This window comes from Falco punctatus (assembly GCF_963210335.1).
Source record: "Falco punctatus genome assembly, chromosome: 15".
Classification (NCBI taxonomy): Eukaryota; Metazoa; Chordata; class Aves; order Falconiformes; family Falconidae; genus Falco; species Falco punctatus.
Window position 1 is genome coordinate 11996142 of NC_137595.1, and position 20477 is coordinate 12016618.

The following is a 20477-nucleotide window of genomic DNA, read 5'->3' on the forward strand; positions in this document are numbered from 1 at the left end:
ACGCATACCCTGTGCATCTGCCAGCAGGTGAGCCATTACTCCCACCTGCAGTTCTCCTGTTGAACAAAGCTGATCAGATGTTAGAGCCATTCCCAGCTAACTGCAGGTCTGTCAAGAACCACAGAACTCCTCACGGAAAAGCCCTCTGGACACGAAGGTGGACAACCAAGGTTTATACCAGGGTCCTCAGCTACCATCAACTCCATGCTACCAGCACACACCAAGCCCAAAGATCCCTGGCCAGACTTATTCCCCGACCCATAGCGCCCCATGCAGCCAGTATGATTTTTCAGGGGCCTTGAGGAGCTGTTGCATTGGGAATTACTGGGGCCAGTCTCAGCAGCACTGGTGTGAAATGGCTGCAGCATCAGCAAACCCACAGCAGAGTGGGCTGCTGCTGACCCGTGCGAGGCATCCTGGCAGATGACTGTGATGATCTACCTGCCCACCCACTTGCTGACCCTAACACCTACCTCCTACCAGCGCAAAAGACACCAAGCTTAAGACACAGCTTAAGGCGTGGGGGAGATGCAAGGGCTTGCAGGGAAGAGAAGCAAAGCGCTGGCTCAGCCCAGCCAGCCCCGGTGCCACGGGGAGGCTCAGGCTGGCAGTATCACTGCTGCTTGCTTGCCATTTGTATCATGGGCAATTAAACCCTTCCTGTGCACGGAGATGGGATGTAATAGTCTGAATATTCAGCCTTTAACAGTGAGGCATGAAGAGGTCCTTGAAGCATATTGCTGCTGGTCACCCACAACCACTGAATTCCGAGGAATGGTCCATTTCATAAAACATTTACAGCAAGCAGATTTCACGTCAGCCTTTTAGGGGAGATGGCAGGACTGCTTCACCTGAGGATGATTTCTACTGAGAAAATGAACTTTTGTTGAAAATAAATTAAAACTGTCAAAACCTAAAATGAATTACCTCAACCTCATCATTTCGTTCAGAAACTTTTTTTTCTCTAGCAAGCTAACAAAATATTTTGCTTTACACTTATCTATTTGATACACTTCATTTTTACTTTTATTTTCAAATACTCTTTTTCATGCTTTACTTATAGGACAGAATTTATCACCGTATGAAAAGCAAATGAAAAACAAACTGCTGATGCTAAACATAAATGTTTTGATTGCCCCTAAACCCATTTTCCCTCAGAATTGCTTAAGAATTTTGGTTGTTTGTCCCCTCCCCTATGATGCTGGCTTTTTGCCCTAGACCAGAAACCCTGGCCTCTGACCAGCTCTTTGACTTGGCTGTCACGTACCTGAAATACCCAGACCTCTCCTGTGGAGAGATCTAAATCCTTCAGTTCAGATAAATCAGCTCAGCCTTAAAAATAATTCAGCCCATCAAGTGACAAGTGTTGGTACAGCTCAGAGCCTATATCTTTCAAATTTGACACAATAGTGCTTTCCCTTTGACTTGGAAGAATCAATTTAATGAGGTTCAGAGCACAGATCAGTACCCAAATCAAATATATGCTTCCTGGCCTGTCCACACACACCGTCTCTGTACGGAGAAGTGGGGCCATTGGGGAACCACCGAGCAACTCCATTAGCTGACGCGCTTGTGATGGAGACAACTGCATCTGGACTTTTCTTTGCGAGAGGCAGCTGCACACAGCAGCTCTGAGCCTGACCCCGCATCTCACAGGCACATCCCTACCACGGCGGGATGGGCAGGGGTGCGCTCCCACCGCCCAGTGACTGCAGCCATGTCCATGCCTATGCCTCATGGTAAATGCCCTGCCAGAAGGGAAAGCTCCTACGAACCTGAAAGCTGCTAGCTGACAGGGTTGTCAGTGCAGGGGACATCCCTCCAGCCTGGTCCAGGCCCCAGTAAGGTGAGTCTCCTGGTCACTGGAAAACTGTCGTCATGGTGTATTAAGAAGCAAAACCTCAGTGGCTGACAGACACCTCTGGAAAGGGAGACCAGGCGCAGCTGCTGCAGTCACGAGCTATGTTAGAAAGGTTTTCTGTGGGTAAGGGTGAGGAATTACAAGTTACAACACGCTGAGGCTGGGCACAGTAAGCGCACTGGCTACCTGGGCAGCACCTAGTAAGCATCCTTCCCAGGCTGCCTGCAAGGGTTCAGAGCAAAAAACCCCTCTGCATTCAGCCTAGCTGAAGAAATGTAAGTTTTCTCCAAAGGCTGGCACAAATTGAATGTGGGATTGAGCCATTCCTGCCAGCAGAAGGCCAGAAATCAGATCCCTGAAGGAATTTACAAGAGCCACTTACTGCATTATGAATGTTGATTTATGCCATGCTGCCCGAGGGCCGGAGGCCACCCAGGCTGTGGGCTGCGTGGAGACACCTGTGTGCCAGGACTGATGCTGCAGTTTAAGAAACCTGACGGAGTACAGCCGCATTCCTCATTCAGTGCTGGACTTTGAGCACAGATGTTAATTAACTTTAGGGCTTTGCTCTCCAGAAATGCCTCTGAAGAAAAGCACTTTTCCCCTAGGAGGCTGCTTGTCCAGACTTTTACATTTTGTTTAGCTCCAAAATTTAGAGGCAAACCCCCAGCTTTTTGTTCGTCTTCCCTTATAATGGACTCCTTGTGTTTTCTGCACAATAAACAGCCTATAAATAAAATACCAACATCGATGTCACACAGAAAATATCTGGAGGGGATTAGTATATGTTCTGGATAATAAAAGGAGCTGGCTGAATTATTCATAGTGAATAAATCAGCTCTTTTCCAGTTTGGGAGCGGATCCTGAAACTTGCAGAAGCTCTTGGGCTATTTGTTCAGGATGGGAGTAACTCATGTTATTTCATTAGACCTTCTGCTGTGGTTTGTCCCACAAGTTACATGTGATCGGTAATATTCCTCAGTGGCTTTTGGATTTTTATTTTTCTTAAGCCAATGACAAACAATGGCTACAGGACAGCCACTGCCCTTCTCCGTGTACCTGACCTCACTGCATGCAGCTACATGAGGAACAGTCCCTCTCCTAGGACTCGGGCACACGGGAATGAGCTCAGGTGACCGTTCCTGAGCATCAAGGAATCACGAGATGTGAGCACTCTCCAAGCAAATGAGTATTTGTGAAGACATTATAAATGCACCAGCAGCTCCAGCCATCACTCAGGCATGGAAACTAATGGCCAGGAAAAGCACTGGGGCCCTTAGTGAGCAATACTCATTTCTCAAAATTTAAATTTCTACAATATACATCTTTATCAGGGACCAAAACCCGACCTAGCTCATTACATGAGTGTGTATCCTGTGCAACTTCACTAATTTATGCTGATGCCTGACTACGGTGGCACACTGGGCAGGCCAAGAAGAGCACACAGTCCTTGGCAGAGCATTGTGGTGTGCTTCAGGCACTGCAATCCACCCTAGAAGTGGGTGCATCTGGGTTATTGCCTCTGAGACAGATGATTTGTGAAGCATTTTCAAGTCCTTTCAGTTGAGAAGTGCTGTGCAACCACTGGAGTCTATTATTAGCAGGAAAGAAGGTGGGGAGTTAACAAATTTCTTTTACCTATAGGCTTATCTTGTGCTCCAGAGCAACATATTCAAGCATTCTAAAAAGTGTGCCATTTTCATTTCATTTCCTTCCTACTTATTCCAAAGCAGCCAAAGCTAAGTATAATCAAGACTTAAGTGTTCCTCAGAGCCAGACAATTATTACTGGTCTCAGTTTCCCCATCTATTAAGAAGAAACGACCATATTAACCCAAGCCTTGCAGCAGGACACCAGGGCTGTAACCCAAGGCTTCCCGCTGTGGCTCCCACACTAACTGCCTTCCAACAAAAGCACCGCCGCCGTTCCTTGGGATACGGCTCCGCTTCTGTGCGGAGATGCCTCAAACCACCTCTCTCTCTCTCCATAGGCTCTCCATAAGGGTGGCTTAGTCCCATAGGGCTTTTGTAGAGCCTAGCTCCACTCTTGGGGATCTTTGCTCCGGCTGCTGGGATAGCTCAGCCGTTCACAAGCAGCTGCCAGCTTGCTGCCCACTGATAATGTGGCATTGATGGGGATTTTACTCAAAGAGCTGCGACTCAGCAGCTCAGCCACCCACGGCTCTGAGTGGGGAGGAAGCAATCTTTGCAAGAGGGTTGTGCGGACATCCACTGCCTCCCTGCCCTGCTAAGCCATCCCTGCACGACAAGCACCCAGGAACAAAGACAAAGTGCCCCAGGTCCCCAAGCTGGCTTTGTCACAGCAGCCCCATTCCTCATCGCTACCCCTTGTCAGCTTTAGCTTTGAAAGCCAAACCTCCCTCCCTGGCTCCTCAGGATTTACATGAACACAGTCAGTGGGGAGTTCTCTTCATTCATGCTGGGCTTATACTTCTAAATTATAAAGTGTGTCAAATGAGGATTTAATTTATATTTAACAAGACAACATTTGTAAATTAATTATTCATCAGCAAATAACGAATAAACATTTCCCCCCTCCCTCCCTCTGTCCCCCTTTCTCACAGTGTTTTCACAAATGCACCATACATGCAAATCTATTAAATCTATTCTGCAGTACTGCAGACGTGGGAAAATATGTTCTTCATCCTCAATTTCGTTAGTGTGTTGCATGGTAACTAATGCAGCCAGGCACAGCATTATGAATTTAATAGTGTGCAGCATCTCCCTCCTAAAGAGGGAAGGGAGGAATATTCAACATGTGTATTTGGACATATCACCCTCTTTAGGTTCCAGTCCTCTGCTCACAGGCAGAGAGATAAGAAAATAATTTGCTGTAATAATGGAAGCAAGAGCTTAGCCCTACCCCTTTGGAAATCACAGGCACTTCAGAGGCAGCAGAATCTGGTCCCCAGTGAATGGAGGAGGCCAATTTTGCTCTTTCCATCTTTATTATCATTAAGTAACAAGATTGAGGTGGTGATTGAGGCAGAATCCCAGAAGAGCTGTCATCAAGTTTTGCTACAGAATTTGGCACACAAATATATCTCCTCTCACATACCAAAGAGTAGAGCCTCCAGCATCTAAACTAGCCCCGACTGCATTGCCTCTGATCCCAGCCACCTGAGACCGGTAACCAAGGCAGGTCCTTGGATGTGTGGCATGTCTCCATTCACTTTGGCCAGAAGGCTACCAAGTGTTTGGGTTAAGTTCTCAGTGTTCAACTCCTCAAGCCTCCCACTTGGTTTTGCACAAGAAAGGAAGAAAAGGATGTTCAGCTCTGAGCTATGGGAGGACTCTGAGAAGCTCTGGGCAAGACTTGCTCCATCCCCAAGCTCAGAACAGAAGCGCTTTTTCCACTCCCACCCATGCTGGCTCTCATGGACACTTCACGGACATCTTCAGGACTGAAAGACACTCAACCCCAATAGCTGGCAACCACATCGATTCTACAGCATCATTTCCTGAGAGTTAAGCATCCCTAAAGGAAGGTGATCCAGAACTCCAGGTGCCCTTGACACCAGTTAAAGCTATAATCTATAGCAATAAAGCCATTAGAAAATAAAACCAGGAGCAAATCCCTCCAGCAAACAACCAGTCAGTGAAAAATTTGAACCCAAAGTCTCCTTCCATCAGTCCCTGGTGCTATAGCCCTCCCTGGCACCTCTTCCTGCAAACATGCTCGGAGAACCAAGGTGGGTCTTTGCACCAGGCTCAGCTTAGTGATAAGCCAAGGACACCTAACCACTGTCTGCATTAATGGGAATCTAATTGGGCATCCAGATCTGCGACACAGCTTGGAAAGCTGCAGCGCTGTAGGTGATAACTCATTTGGCTTGAGGTCCTACTGGCTGGCACCCAGCGGCAGCAGGCAGCTCTGGAAGGGCTCATGGCCGAGAACATCCTTTCCTTGATGATGTGAACGCAGCTTCCCACCACCTGAGAAGCACCAATTGCCCCAATCCCACCCAAAGATGACAGTTTCATGGAGATGGGGAGGAAATCCCAGTCCATACAGCAACTGGAGCAAACAGCTTTGGGACCTGATGGTCCCACTTTCCTGCACACTTTTCCCTCTCAGCCCATCCCCTTTAAACCAAGCCCCATGCCGCTTCCTACCATTTAACCATCTCCTAGCTTTATTTCTAGTTACTGCCACACTTTGGCTGGAAGAGCACGAAGGGTCTTTTCCCCAGGGAGGAGAGAATGTAGAATTTGCTCAACTACCTACATGGGAAACAAGACTGCCCTTCTGGTCTACAAAAGATACCAGGAAATCACTTAACATTTCTTCCCCCTCCAAACTTGCCTGCCTTCTGCTGACTCCTGAATGTTAATGTTATTTATGACAAGTGATTGATGAGGGGGATGCAGAATTCACACCCAGCACAGGACATTTTCAAATCACCTATTCATTTTTAAGGACTGAAATCAGTTTTGTATCCTGACACGATTTATCATTTGGAGGTTGAGCAGCGGCTACGCAGGGCCAGCTTCCAAGCCCTGACAGAGCATCACCAGGCTGAAGGCAGTGGTGAGTGGTTAACCCTTTGTGGGGTGTGCAGAAGACCCCAAGAGACCAAACTACATTGCTTAAGCTGGAGCTGTCTATTCCACTGGCACGTCAGGCCATCCTATAGCCTTCAGCTTCAGATGCACAGACCGTGCTGGTCCAAGCTAATAGCCACAGTAATGCTGCTGTATTTCTTAAAAGCGGAACTAGGTTTTTTTTATCTTCTGCATAGCATGGCTATGTGAAAGAGAAATATTTATGTAAAATGCTGTCACTACAATGCACCTAAAGAGATGGGACATTTCCCCTTCAGTGGGCCTTCCAGCCTACATGAGCCTCTGTAGCTGTGGCAGACAGAAGTCTCACCACAGGCTCAAGAGATCTAGCTCGGAGTCATATTCTGGTTCCCTTCCCTCTGAAATGTGCATTTTCTCAGGTTACATAAGGGAAAGGGAAAGATCAGGCAGGAGGGATGGGCCTGATAGCTGGGACAAGGCAGAGCTTCTCAGGTTGGGAGAAGCTAGATAAAAAAGGACAAAGTGGGAATGACATGTCCCCAGCAAAGACAATCTATATCATACATTTGATGCCAGCCTGTCAGTGGCTGGCATGACCCACAGAATGCCTTAATTCATCGTATCAGCATGGAAAAGCAAACAAACACAAAGCAAGTGGGTGAAGCAGCCAGGTCTAGAGGTGGCACTGGCAGCTTTGTCACAGCCCTTTTCTCTTGCTTCAGGAGACACTGTAGCACGATGGAGCCTCCCTTGTGAGCAGGGGGAAGTATTCAGAGTACAGATGGCAGAAAGCTGCCATCCAAGGCTATGAGACCTGGATCTAGCTGTCCTCAGTACCTTTAATCAGCCCAGGATCTTGGGGAGAAAGGTTTTTAAGTTCAAGGTCATCACAGAGTCAAGCTTAGGAAGTTCCCCAAGGGGATGGGGGAAGAAGAGATGTCCATAGAGAGTCCACCTGGGGAGTCATACGGAGGTGTCTTCAGATCACTGGTCAGGACTCAGCAGGGATCCCTGGACTTGTAGCATCTGGGCACTTTAGAGAGACAGCGCACCCAGTTGTGACTGATGCCACAAAATCCCTCAACTGTCTCTACAACGAGTGGTTTCCTTCCCTACCTGAGCAGCTCCTCGCCATGCCATTCCCACAAACAGCAATACCTTCTCAGGTGGCAAGGCTGCAGGCAGGTAGATCAGCCCCGTGGCAGCAGCTTCCCCAGCACAGCCCTGCAGATGTAGGCGATTCCAAGTGCCAATCTTGCCTTCTCACTCCTGGCTTGCATTAAGTGGGCTGGGACCCCCTGAGATCCTGTGCAGTTGTGGAGCCCCCCTATATGAAGCATAAAAACTTCTGCTGACCCTCAGAAAGAGCTAAACACATGGGTTGAGCTGCTCTAGGAACGGTCAGGGCTGTCTTCAGCAGCACCCTCCCATATGATTCTAGTAAGGGTTGAGTCCACACAACAGTTTTCCCCCTCAGTGGGGATGGCTGTTGTCACTGCCTTGCATCCTGTTTTCACAAAAATACTGGAGATGCTGAACACGCCTGAAGCTGCTATACCAGCCATGTATGGCTGCCGGTATTAGCCCAGTGGATATAAAATACTGAAAGACTGGGACGGACGTACTTACTTTCTCACACACCCATCACCATGGCATAAGCTGTGTTTCTTAGGAAACCAGACTAGCAGCAGTGCCTGGTATCTCTGTTTAGGAGACGAGATGAACTCTGGATGCAAGACTGGATTTTATAAGCCACTCTGTACGGCTACCACCTGCATGGCAATGCAGTGCTCCTGTGACAGGGAGGAGAGCAGAGCTTCCAGTAGGGTGGAAAGGAGTAAAGTACATGGATGAGAGGAAAAGAGAAGGAAATTAGGACACGCAGTGTGGTTTTCTTGGCGTATCCTTGGGCACTGCAAAGCAGATGGGACAACCACCTATAACACAACTCTTATGCTCTACATCCAGGAACAGCAGTAGCTGGGGAAGCGAGTACATCCAGCCCCTGCACCCTTCCCCCACACTGCTGCTTTTGTGTGGCTTCATGTCCACACACCCACACAGCTTGCAGTATCTGCTGGAAGCCAGGGATGACATCCACATGGCTTTGTCTGTGGTCCTCCTGGAGACCAGGCCCACAGAAAGAATGAAAGGAAATTTTTTGGCCTTGAGGATGTCCCCGATGGGCCTCCTGATGGTGCCCTCACCGTGCACGCCAGCACCCAGCCAGCTGCCCATCTGGTAGCTCATGAGCAGGCACTGCTTGGTGGCACATGCTTGGTGATGGCCAGGCAGAAGAGATGCTTCAAAATGTTTTTTTGTTTTTTTTGTTTGGTTTTTTTTGAGTGGAAGTGGTGCTACAACTACAATGACATTCCTCCATCCCCAGAGGGGTTTGTTCAGTGGAAATTTTCTACTTGGGAAACTAAAAATAATGTGCCTGTCCCAAGAACTTTATTTTTTTGTTTTTGTTTAAGGGAGCTGGGTTTTTTCCTGCTCTGTTTTGTATAGAGATAGACAAAAAAAGCCAAATTGTCCTGGCTGTACCTCTCCTTTGTCCCCTCTACCCCACTGCCCAGTGGACCAAAGAAGTGATTCAAAATCTGATGGCAGTCAGGTTTGTTTCTTACTAGAAAAGGGGAAAAAAATGACTACACATGGAAAACAGTAATGGAAGTTTCCCATGAAAAATATATAATCAACAGCTGCTCTCCAGTGCATGTCCTGTAGGGTCTTCAGACCAAAGAGCATCTCTGTTGAGTTTTTCCACAGCTCCTGGTACAGTGGGGGCCCCGATGAGCAGAAACCATCACGGTCAGGGTGGCATCAATTTAAGGTGCTACACACTGAAGAAGAGCTGTTGGACCTGAGACACGCTGGCTGCCCCTCCCCAGCACCACAGTCCAGGGCTAGGCACCTAAGTTTCACACCATCAGACCACAGCCATGGAAACCACCTCTAGGTACCTATTTCAGTCCTCCTGGGAAGCGTGCTGCTCCCCCTCCCAGCCACCACCACACTGGTTCAACCAGGGTGGTGCAGTTTGCTCCAAGCATCCTGGCACCTGCACGCTTCCCAGGCAGGAGAGGGCAAAGCCACCAGGCAGAGATGTCTGTCCACACATTGCCGGTGAGACCAAAGAGCAGCAGTACCCTTCCACTTGAACTTGCAAGCATGGTAGGTTGCTGAGCTCACCAAGGGCACCTGAGGACCTTGCTCCTGACCAGGTATGGCTGTCAAGCCTTTCTAGCGCAGGTCAGAGCACCTCTTCTCAAGGGAAGAGAAACAAATCCACCTCTTCTCATGACAACACAACCTTCACATCGTGTCTAGCCAGCATGACACGACCTCCCAGCAGTGCTGGGCCAGCTACCTCCCATGATCTCAGCTGAGGTGATACCGCAACCCTGCGCGACACCACTCACCATTTGGATGACAGACACTGGCCCAATGCTGTTCACGTAGATATCCACATCGATAAACGTGGGCTTGACTGTAAAGAAAATAAAATAGGGACGGATAAGCTTGGGCTAGGATTATTTGTGAAGGGCTGAGGACCAGGGGAGCACCTGGGATCAGCCAGGCTCAGTCTCACTAAAAATCCCAACTACAGCAGCCACAGAAGCATGGAACACACACAACACAGCCAGGCCAGGCATTACCTGTGGCCACAGGGAGCTTCAAGGGACACTTACTGCCAATGTCTGGCCTCAGCTTGTTATCATAGTTCTTCAGCAGTGAGTTGAGGATCTGCGTGGCATCAGTCTCCTGTGCCTTGGGGGTAAGGACCCAGGTTTTATTGATGCTGAGGTAATCATAATCATATTCTTCTGTGCTCTCACACCTGGAGCAGAGAGAGAGAGACATCACTGTGGCAGCTCTCTGGTGCTCTGTGCAAGTAGGGGCACAGCTGGGTTTCAGAGACACTAAAGGAGGAGGATGCAGCACTGCTAAAAGGCAGAACATAAGGAGCTCAGGGATCTCCTCTCAGCCATGCTACTAAGAAGACACAAGTCACCTGGTGCCTTTGCTCACTTCAGTGTCCCCAGATGTGCAGGGGCCTTGCCACCAGTAGTCAGGACTAGCTGGCATGGGGCGCTCCATATCCTCCCCAGCTCCCTTTGGAGACACACTGGTCATCCCAGAAGAGTGGGAGCCAGTCCTGTCCTCCCCCTGCAGCTTTCTTGCCCATCCCACTCCTGTACCCCCATTCCTGCTCCTGGAGTTGCCTGTCAACCTCAGATACCTCGGCTGCTCTGCCCGCCACTTGCACCTGAAGCAGGCTTCCTCTGAGGAAGAAGACAGTGACCAAATCAACATTTTTGGGGAGTGAGGCATTTACAATAAAAGCACTTCAGAAAAAAGAGGTCCTAAAATTACCAAGCAGGCAGCATGCACATCTGGCTTGCCAGGAATCCAGCCATCTGCCTTACACAGACCCTTGGAAATTAAAGCCTTGTGCAAACTCCTCTGCCTTCAGGCAAAGACTGCCACAACTCATTCCCTGTACTCACCAGCCCTTCCTCCACAGCCTTTAGCACAAGCTCCCATTTAAAGATGCTCCATCCTCCTGATCTTCCAGTTCCAAGCCAGGCAGAGAAAACTTGTATGCACCTTTGGACACGATCCACTTAGCAACAGCTTCTCCCACTGCCTTTTAAATCTGCCCTCCCTAAGCCTTTTGCACCCCTCCCTTTTTCTAAAGGAGTTTTCCTAAACCCTCTAATTAAATTAGGTTCACATGGTCACCCGGGAGATTCTAACCACCTGCCGCTGCTCTGGGCAGCTCATTCACAAGATTGTCCCTGGAATGACACAGCCATATGTGGGAGAGGATGCCGAGCCATCCCACACCCTGCACACCCCCCCTTGATGCCTGCCATGTCAGCGTGTCGCCTGCTCCAGCGCCAGAAAGGGTCTCACAGCGGGAGCTGCCACTGTGTTGACACTTCCCAGCTGGAGCCTCGCAGCTCCAAGGTGCAATCAGGCACCTCCGATACACATCTCCCTTCAGTGCTCAGGGAGGCAGAGCCTGGCAAAGGTGCTTAACGAGGAAAAAAGCATTAAATTGACATGTTGCAGTCGATTTATCAGATGCTCCTCTTTTAAAACCCCAGATAAAACTTGCTTTCACAATCACTTTAAAACTCTTTGCATCTCCCCAGATTTGAGGCACCAGGATGTGTCCCCCGACAAGGGCTGGGCTGCGTGCAGCTGGCTGCCTGCCATCGCACATTAGGTATTGGTACATCAGCTTGTTTCCTGTCTGATTGCGCTGCACTTCCTAACGATGCTTCAGGAGTCTTAAGCAACACTGTCAGGATGTGCTTCCCTATCTGAGCAGCGGCAGAAAGGGCTCGCCCGCCTGTTGTGCCTTCCAAACGCAGCTGAGCAGACAGCTCCACAGCATCCAGCAGCTGCAGGAGGCACAGGGGACCACCACTGTGCCCACCCAAAAGCTGCCGAGAGCCGAAATCTGAGGCTGGCCCCTCTCCTGTGGGGCACAAAGGACACCTGTCTCTGCCCGCAGCCCAACTGAGGGCACAGGAAAGCAATCCTAACCGCTTTCCCTTGCTGCCAGTGTTTTGGGTGGTGCAGGCTGCCTCTAGCAGGGTTGCAACAGCTGTACCGAAACCTTATCTCGGTGTTCCCTTGACCCGACTTGAGTCAGCCCTGCCTGCACTGAACTCTGCGTGTCCCCCTGCCCTGCTAAAATCCAGTTCCTGCAAGCCATAAGGCCACAGTAGAGTCTGAAACATTCCTCCAGGGCTGAACAAAACCAGGCTGGTTACTCTGACCTCAGCCTTCTGGCTTCCCCCCCTTTAGTGTTGCTGGTTAACACCCTCAGGCTTGGGATGGCATTTCCAGGGAGTCACATCCCTATTACAGATGCAGTGACACTACCAAAAATATGCATTTTTTTAATGCAGCTAATCCTGGACTACTAAACCATACTAAGCCATCTTAGCATAGGCAAGCCAGTTTTTGGTGGAGAAAATACAGTTTTGCAGGGTGTCTGTGCACACACCCTTGCTGGTCAGGAGCGTAACTCTCATGCCACTGTATGCAAGCCCCTGCCTCCTCACCAGTCTCGCTTCCCAGTGGGCCCACTTCAAGAAGGGAAGAGTCCATGAGCTACTGCAGAGGAGAGGAATTCAGGTGACACGTGCATGTGCCCCCACAGCTGCTAATGGAAATGTCACACTGCAAATCTGCAGTGATCCTCAATGTGCTGCAAACACTTGCTGGCCTGGTGGCTGTGTCTCCTGGTGCAAAGTGACTTGCTCGGTAAGAGGGGACAGCCAGTTCTCATATGTCTCTGTGCAGCCAGGAGGAAAGGCAGAGCCACATTTTGTCACCTCTGCCTGTTGAAATATCAAAACATCCACCTCACAGCGCTCCAGCACTCGGCCATGGGGTTGGGATGCAGCCACGAGTGTGGGCAGGGAGTGTGGGCAGGGGGGACGACAGCAGGGCAGAGCTGGGGACAGTGCGAGGAAACCCCTGGTCTGACAGATGTGGTCGGGGCCATGGCAGCTCCCGCTGGTGCCCAAAGCAGGAGGGCTGCACAGCAGGGAGGTGTCCTTTCAGATGCGTTCACATGTATGAATGGGGTTGGACAACCCTCCTCGGGCAATCCTTGGCATTACACAGGACAGTGCTCTGCCTTGGCTCCCTAATTCTGTTTTACTGAAGCAGACACCTGTTTTGCTGAGGTTTCCAAGCACACTGGTGGTCAGTAAATGCCACCTGAAGAGCTGGTGGCTGGCTCCCTCCCCCAATGCCCAAGCTGTCTGACAAGGTTTCCCTTAGCAGGAGGAGGGAAAGAACATGTGCCAAGAGCCTTCAAAGACACTTCTGCTCCTTGCCTGGTAGGACAGCCAATGGTGCTTGACCATGACGCAGGCCTGCTACTATTTGCAAACTAGTCTGTAATGAAATCTGAGACCAGTAGAATTTTGTATTGAGACCTGCACCCACCGGGGAGGTGACACACACCCTCTTAGCTATCCCTAGCCCTGAAGCAGGAACATCCTGGAGCAAGTGCAGATACCAGGGCTGTGGTTGTCCAGCCCCTCTGCAAACACATCTCAAAGCCTCCCCTACTCTGGAGGACCAGACAGCAACAAAATGCAAGAACATTTCCCTTGGCTGAAAAGCGCTGTGGTCAATCCAAATTACCACGTGCTAATGTGTCCTTCTAGCCACCCATCCCAACACCTCCAAGGGCTGTAGGCACAAGGACGTTCAGGCACATTTCTCTGAATTAGAAGCATGCAGAGGATTTAAGGACAGGGAGCTCACTAAACTGTACCCTACCTGTTTCACATGTCTTTGTACCTCTCACAGCATGCTCCATGAAGCCCCAATGGTCAAGTCTGCACAGCTTCAACAATTTGCCAAGCCCAGCTTTCTGGTGATGTGGTGCTGTGCAGGGGTCCTGCCTTCAGGGCTCAGAGTTGGGTGCCTTGGTCCTGATTGAGGCAGTGCCCCGGGAAACGCTGCTGAATTAGGCTCTGTGGTGGGGGCACCATCAGGGGAGTGCTGAGTCACCTGGCACAAAGCCTCCAGCGCCAGGGGATGGGTCTTGCAGCTTGTGCTGGGAGAAGAGCTCACACACACACGAAGCACCTGAACTGGGCTCCTCACTCCAGCATCCAGCACCCACCATCAAGTGTGGGGCAGGCAAGATTCACCCCCCCGCCTCCCGCCCCCCCAGCAAGCTGCAGCCAGGAAAAACGCAGCGACTGCAGAGTATGAACCTGATACAACTTGCTCCCTTTCTCCGGCAGGCTTTCTCTCCTGCTCCATCATCCCCCCAGCATGCATAGACACTGCTCCTGGCAAAGTGGGGCTCAGGGAAGCGGCAGGCATGAGGGAGTGGGCAGAAGGGAAGCCGGGCCAGCTACTGGGTGAATCTTCCTGCTCAAGGGCATGTGAAAACATGACTTAACTGCTTTCTCCATGTGATCTAGCAGCTTACGACTCACCCTCTCAAAATGCAGTGCTGGCGGCAGTGCGCTGCAGGGACAGTAGGGCACAGGAACCTGGATCCCCACGGACCCCCCTCTCGTCCACGCTGGTGAGAGGCCGGGTGTCAGGGCACCAGCCACGGGGCAGCTCTCACTGCCTCGACCCTGGGAAGCCCAAGACCTGGAGGACTGTGTCAGGGATGGACTTTCTGCCCACACCCGATGTCGGGAAGCCTTGGCAGAGCAGACCATTAGTAGTAGGATTCATGCTCCCTGTCCCTGACTGCATTTGTAATGGGATTTGATCGGCTTTAAGGTGGTTTATTCTGCCAATTAGCTTCAGCCAGTAAAATCCCTCTTCCCCCGAGCCCTGGGGGCAACAATCTGCTGACAACATGTTCTGTCCCAATCTAGCTATTAAACTCACCGGCAGGGCTAGGAATTGTAAAAAAAAAAAAAAAAAGAAAAAGGGGAAAAAAAAAGAAAAAAAAGAAAAAAAAAAAGAAACTTGAAAACCCCGTGTGGGGGGCCTTTCATCACTGTCTACAGAAAAGCACTAAAAACCACTAGCCCCGGGAGAGAACCGTGATCTGCCAGCCCCCCACGCCTCTGCTCGCCTTCTCACTCAGCGCTCTGCTGGCATCGGGCTGCCATCGGGCTGGGACCAGGGGCCAACCTGTAGAGCAAGGCAGGAGCCTGCGCTGCCCTTCGCCTGCCAGGCTGCCAGCCCTGCAGGGGCTTTCGGGGGGGCAGGAGATGGAGTGTCGGGAAGGGGAGGCAAGCTCCATCCCACCCAGCCCGACTCCGTGTGGAAATACCCTGGTGATGGATGGAGCCCCCAGGAGGTGACGAGCTCTGATCCTGCTCTGGGCACCCCCAGAAGGGGGCTCAACCCCCGGCAGGATTTAGCCAGCGATGTGATGGCAGGGGGGAAAACTGGATGTGCTCTGATTCCTGGCGTGCGAAGCGGGGACCCGGGTGCAAGGGACCTGCAGATGCCAGGTGCGGCCGCGACCAGACCTGATCCTGCCTCGGGGACGGCTGAAAGGGACCGCTGGGGGCACAGAGGCGCCCCAACCCCCGCTGAAGCCGGGGGGGGGGGGGCGTGGGGGGGAGTGGAGACCGATGCTGCGACTCCAGCCCCCTCCCCTCCCATTGCCCCGACGGGTAAACTGAGGCGGGGAGGGGGCGTCCCGGCCGGCGGGGGGTCTCACCTGGCGCGCAGGACCGGCCCGAGGGCCAGGCAGAGCAGCAGCACCGTCCCGGGCATCGCGGCGAGGCGAGGGCCGGCCCCGGGCCGGGGGGCAGCGGCGGCGGTGCGCCCGCCCCGGCGGGGCTCAGCTCGGGGCCGGGGCGGGGGCGGCGGCGGGGCCCCCCCGCTGCCCGCTGCACCGCGCTCCAGCCCCGCCGCCGCCCGCCCGGCTCCGCGCTCCGCGCCCCGCTCCGCGCCGCCGGGGAGGAAGCGGAAAGTTGGGCATCTCTTCTCCGACTCGGCGGCGGGGAGGGGCTCGGCGCAGGGTCCTACCGCCCCGCGCAGGGGCTGGCTCCCCCCGCACCCCCCCAGGGCTGAGCGCCAGCGCGGGGGGGCGCACGGCAGAGTCAAGCCCGCGCATCTGCCTGCTGCGGGGAGCGAGCACCGTCAGCTGGTGCAAGGCGCTCTCGCTCCCCCTTTGCGTAACGAGGCGCTTCGTTTCTCTTAATAGTAGCTTTTCTTACAATGCACAACACTTGGGATTACTTTTTTTCCTTAAAAAAAAAAAAAAAAAAAAAGTGGGTAATTATTGTTAAAATATGCAAGGTGTCAGTCCCCGCTGGGCAGAGCTGCCAGGGAGAGAAAGCCGGGACAGCCCTTTCCCACCTGTTGGGGCTCTGTCCCGCCGAAAAAAGCCGGGAGGGTGCGTGGGGTCTGCCAGGGATCGCGGGGGGCTGCGGGTTGTCATCCCGTTGCTCCCTGCTCTCACGGTTTGCAGAGCTGCACCTGGGCGTTTCTTTTCCCGGCTGGCATCCGACTTGTAAACAAGAATAAGGGGCTGCTTCTGGGTGAGATCTGGGTGAGATTTGCTCAGAAGCAACTTTGTAAGAGCTACACGAGGTACCAATAATTGTCCTTCATCACCTGGTTACAGCCGTGAGTGGCAGGAGCCGGTCCCCAGAGGGGCCTGGGCCTGCATCTCCCAGAGGGTCTGGTAACACTGATGACAAATGGGGATTTGGTGCCACCCCTCTGAACTGGAGTGGGACCATCCCTGGTACTGCAGTGGGGCGAGGACCACTGCCTTCCTCCCTCCTGGCCCTGTCACAGCCTTCCCCACACGAACATGGGGAAATCACCTCTCTGCTCTCCATCTACAGCACGCTGGTAACCACTGTCTCCTTTGCTCAGCTCGGCAGGACAGGGAGATACCTGTTCCCTAGCACGTTCCGTGCCTAATAGCCAGGACTGCTCTCAAGGGGGACTAGGAGTGCTACAGGAGTCCACGCAGTAAATAACAGCAGCACACTTGGATGATTTTTCGAGGCTCTTCCTACGCAGGCTCTCCCTTGCTGATTCTTGCAATGATCACCTTAAGCCCTCAAGCATGAGATCTGAGCAGCTTCAAAGCTGTAGGAGCCAGCTCCAGGCATCGCAGCTACAAGATGGCATTTCCCTGTAACCATGCGTCTGCAGATTATGTTTCCTCTACTGCATGCAAAGAAACCAGTTCTGGGATGGCACTTTACAGGAGGCACATGCCAAAAGAGTAAATAATGAATATCAAAGCAGCAGCGAAGGGGGAAAGAGCACATTAAGCTTCAAAGCAAACCACTGGATTGCCCCAGAAGCTGTTCAGGGATCCAGATGAAGCTGAACTTGGGAAAGGTGCAAGAGCAGCCACAGGGAGGACATAGCTGTCAAGGATTCTGGTCATGAACCATCAGATGACAGAAAATCCAGGGGTTCATATATGTGCTCTCAGCTCCCCCTCAAGACGCAGGATGTGAAGTGGTATGTGGGAAAATTCATGGGACTGATTTCTTTTGACCATCTCTTCTGCTACCTGAGAACTGAGATATCTGGGGAGGACTGGTGCTTGGAGAACTGGAGATGGTCTGAGCAGTGTTAGGAAATCACAACATCCATTTACGATGCTGTTTTGGTGGCACCTTTCAGGCAGTTGTACGTAGCAGGAGCATCCAAGCAGCTGTCCTCCCTGGTCTTCCCCTTCATCTACAGTGGTTTCTTGTTGTGACTGGTACTGAGTCTTTTACTGGGAGCAAGGATAAGAATGAAGTGTGTTGACGGCATGGGAGAGCAAGGGGAGAGCACTGCTTTTTAAGCAAACACCTTATTTATCAAGAGCACAGGCTCAGCCTGGGAGAAACCCATTTCAAATTCACGATGAATGATTTTGACCAGGAAAAACCACCAAATGCTGAGAAGGACAAAATGCCCTGCACCAGTGTTTTTGGGAGGAAAAAGCCCCTGTTTTCCACTTTGAAGAGACGTTTGTTTTGAGATCTAATGTCATGGGATTCTCCAAACTTAAACAGGAGATGAAATGTTTTATTCAAGATGCTTTGTGTCCCTTCTGGTATTTCAGTTTAACTGGCAAACTAATCAAACCTATTATTTGCAGAGTCCTCGTGAGCACAGCACCCAGGGGCCATGCTGCCACAGTAAATGAGGGTTTGATCGTGCAGTCCTCACAGCAGGATTTAGCCCTGGGAGAAGAGGAGACAATTCCAGCCCTGGCCCAGGATCTCAAACCTCGCAAGACTGACAGTGCCTTCAGAGGGAGCTGCCCCATAGCCAGAGAGTCTTGTATGAGTCAAAGCAAAGCTCCTTTGCAGTGTCAGCCATGAAATCTGTGCTGCCTGCTCTGGCGTTGGGGGGTGGTGGTTATGACTGCAGGCTGGAGCAGCAGGTGAAGGCAGGAGGCAATGCTCTGCCCTCCTCTTCCTTCTGCAAGGGGCTGGTCAGGCAATGCCAAGGTCAACAAGTGTCTCTGTCCACAGAGTCTGCTCTTCTTCTGAGCTGTATGCCAGGACAGCTGTACTGAGGGAAAATAGATAAAAGTGGAGAAAAATATTAACCCAAGGTGTTTAGGAGCTTGTTTCTGAAAAAAACTCAGGCTCTTGGCATTTGCAAAATCCTCCTCAGACAGAAATCTTTCAAGGGTGGAGGAGCAAGGTGACCCATGGCGGGGCTGGAGGACCCCGGGCAGAGACAGATCCCACAGGGCTCTGCAGAAACATCTCAGGCTTGAGAACACTGCTGGCAGAGCTGGGGATGCCAGGACAAGGAGCTGCCAGGATATTTGCAGGCACCCACTGCCAGGGCCATGCAGCAGACAGCTTTGAAGGGCGGCATGGAGGTGAATTTCCTTTCCCCTCCTCCTGTCACTGCTCCACGTCATCTGTCTGAGGGCAGAGCACAGTTAGAGCCACTGTCCTTGATGCTCACTCTCCTCCTGGTAATGAACCAGGGCTTGTGCTGTTACCTAGCCAGTGCATCCTCTGAGAGCAATGCCGGTTCTCATGATGAGGTTCCCCATGGATCTCCTCCCCGTGCCCAGAGCTGGAGGCTCTGGCAGAAGGCAGAGACTGGTCAGGCTGTAAGCCTCCTACAGCAGCATCTGTGAGGCCAAGTATGCTGACACACCTGGGGTGACAGTGGTGAAGGACATCTGAGGAGAAGCTGGTTACAGGGTCCCTTTGGAAAACTTGGAGGATGAAAAATGCTGTATAAGTCTCAACCCTTTTCTCCAAGCTGGGGCACATCGTGCACAGTAGAAATATTTGTTTACTCTACCAGGGCATTTGATCAACATAGTGAGGTTTTGCCTTTTCCAGGCTCACCAGGCAGACCGGGCACAGCAGCAGATGCTGCATCTGGCTCACACGACATCAGTAACCACTCCAGCTGGGCTCTGGCTTCCCACTAACTACTATGGATGCAGCAGACAGGCCACAGTTTGGTTTTTAGGTGCTGGAGTGAACTTGCAGTGCTGACAGATTAAAAAAATGTGTTTGGAGCCTGAACAAATGTGACGTGAATGTTTTACAAGGAGAATGAAGGGTGTGGGAGGACAGCCCAGGCCATAGCAAGAGCTGGTGCAAACTGTCCCAGAGGGTGACAAGAGCGTTTGACAGGAGTGAGAACTTTCATCCTCTGCTGCTACGTCAGGCCAGGCCTGAAGGAGTCTCCACATCCCTTCCACTGTGGACAGTACCTCTTCAAAATTAGTGGGAAGAGATCACCAGACTGGTAGGTGATCTGATCCTGGATATCAGAATGGTTCTTGCTGTCACCCTGGGGATGGGAAAGATGCTGTTTCCTGTGCTTTTATGGTTCTGGTCTTCTGGCACTCTCCCCAGCTCAGGGCTTACATTCTTCCCAGGGATCAATATGTGAAAAGAGAAAACATATAGGGGAAAGGGTGGGGAGACGAAGAGAATTGCAGCATTTGATAAAAAAGAGAAAAACCTCCGCAAATTGAGCACCAGGTGTTTCAATACTTTTCCACATGGATTTGACAAGCTATGCCGTCTGTATGTCTGATGTCGTATGTCCAGTTAGAGGACCATGAGCTAGTAGTTTGGCAAGTCACTCCCAGAATAACTCCCAGGCAGTACATCCATATCATAAATACTGTGCAACTGCTGACACAAACTTTGGGGAAATGCAGCTGCAGGAACAGGAGCAGCTGCTTCTCTTCACTGTAGAAATGTGTCTGCCTCTGGATGGAGGCACACTAGCTCCTTGTCAACCCATGCCACAGTAGTTCAGAGTAGAGGAAAAGGAGCCAGGAAGGTCATAGAGGCAAAAAACCCTGCCATTGGGATGCAAACTGTATTTCACACAGTGATTCCTCCCAGGGTTGCTCAATATCTAGGAAATACCCGGGCTTGGGGATCTCCAGAGGACATGCCAGGATTCCGAGCAAGGCCTACACATGCAGAAGACGATGCTCACAACCGAAACCCCATGGAGGCACCTGGCCAGCAGTAACCCTGCTGAGCCTTTCCATACCGCAGCTCTGAAGCACAGCTGAGGGCACATCATCACCCACTGGCCTCCCTGGTAGGATTTACGAGAGGGAGAGAGGGAGGCGC

The 20477-nt window shown here is 51.6% G+C and overlaps 1 protein-coding gene across 1 annotated transcript in view; it reads right to left on the minus strand.

Moving 5' to 3' along the window:
- The window catches only part of LOC308053799 (gamma-aminobutyric acid receptor subunit gamma-4), a 42301-nt gene extending 26176 nt beyond the window's left edge, over positions 1 to 16125 (minus strand). Inside the window, exons 1-3 of the mRNA XM_080365524.1 lie at positions 15596 to 16125; positions 10104 to 10252; positions 9834 to 9901 (exon numbers count right to left, since the gene is read on the minus strand). Of these exons, the coding sequence (XP_080221650.1) occupies positions 9834 to 9901; positions 10104 to 10252; positions 15596 to 15651 (273 nt within the window). The 5' untranslated portion in view covers positions 15652 to 16125. The remainder of the gene's footprint in view (positions 1 to 9833; positions 9902 to 10103; positions 10253 to 15595) is intronic.
- Positions 16126 to 20477: the final 4352 nt, after the last annotated feature.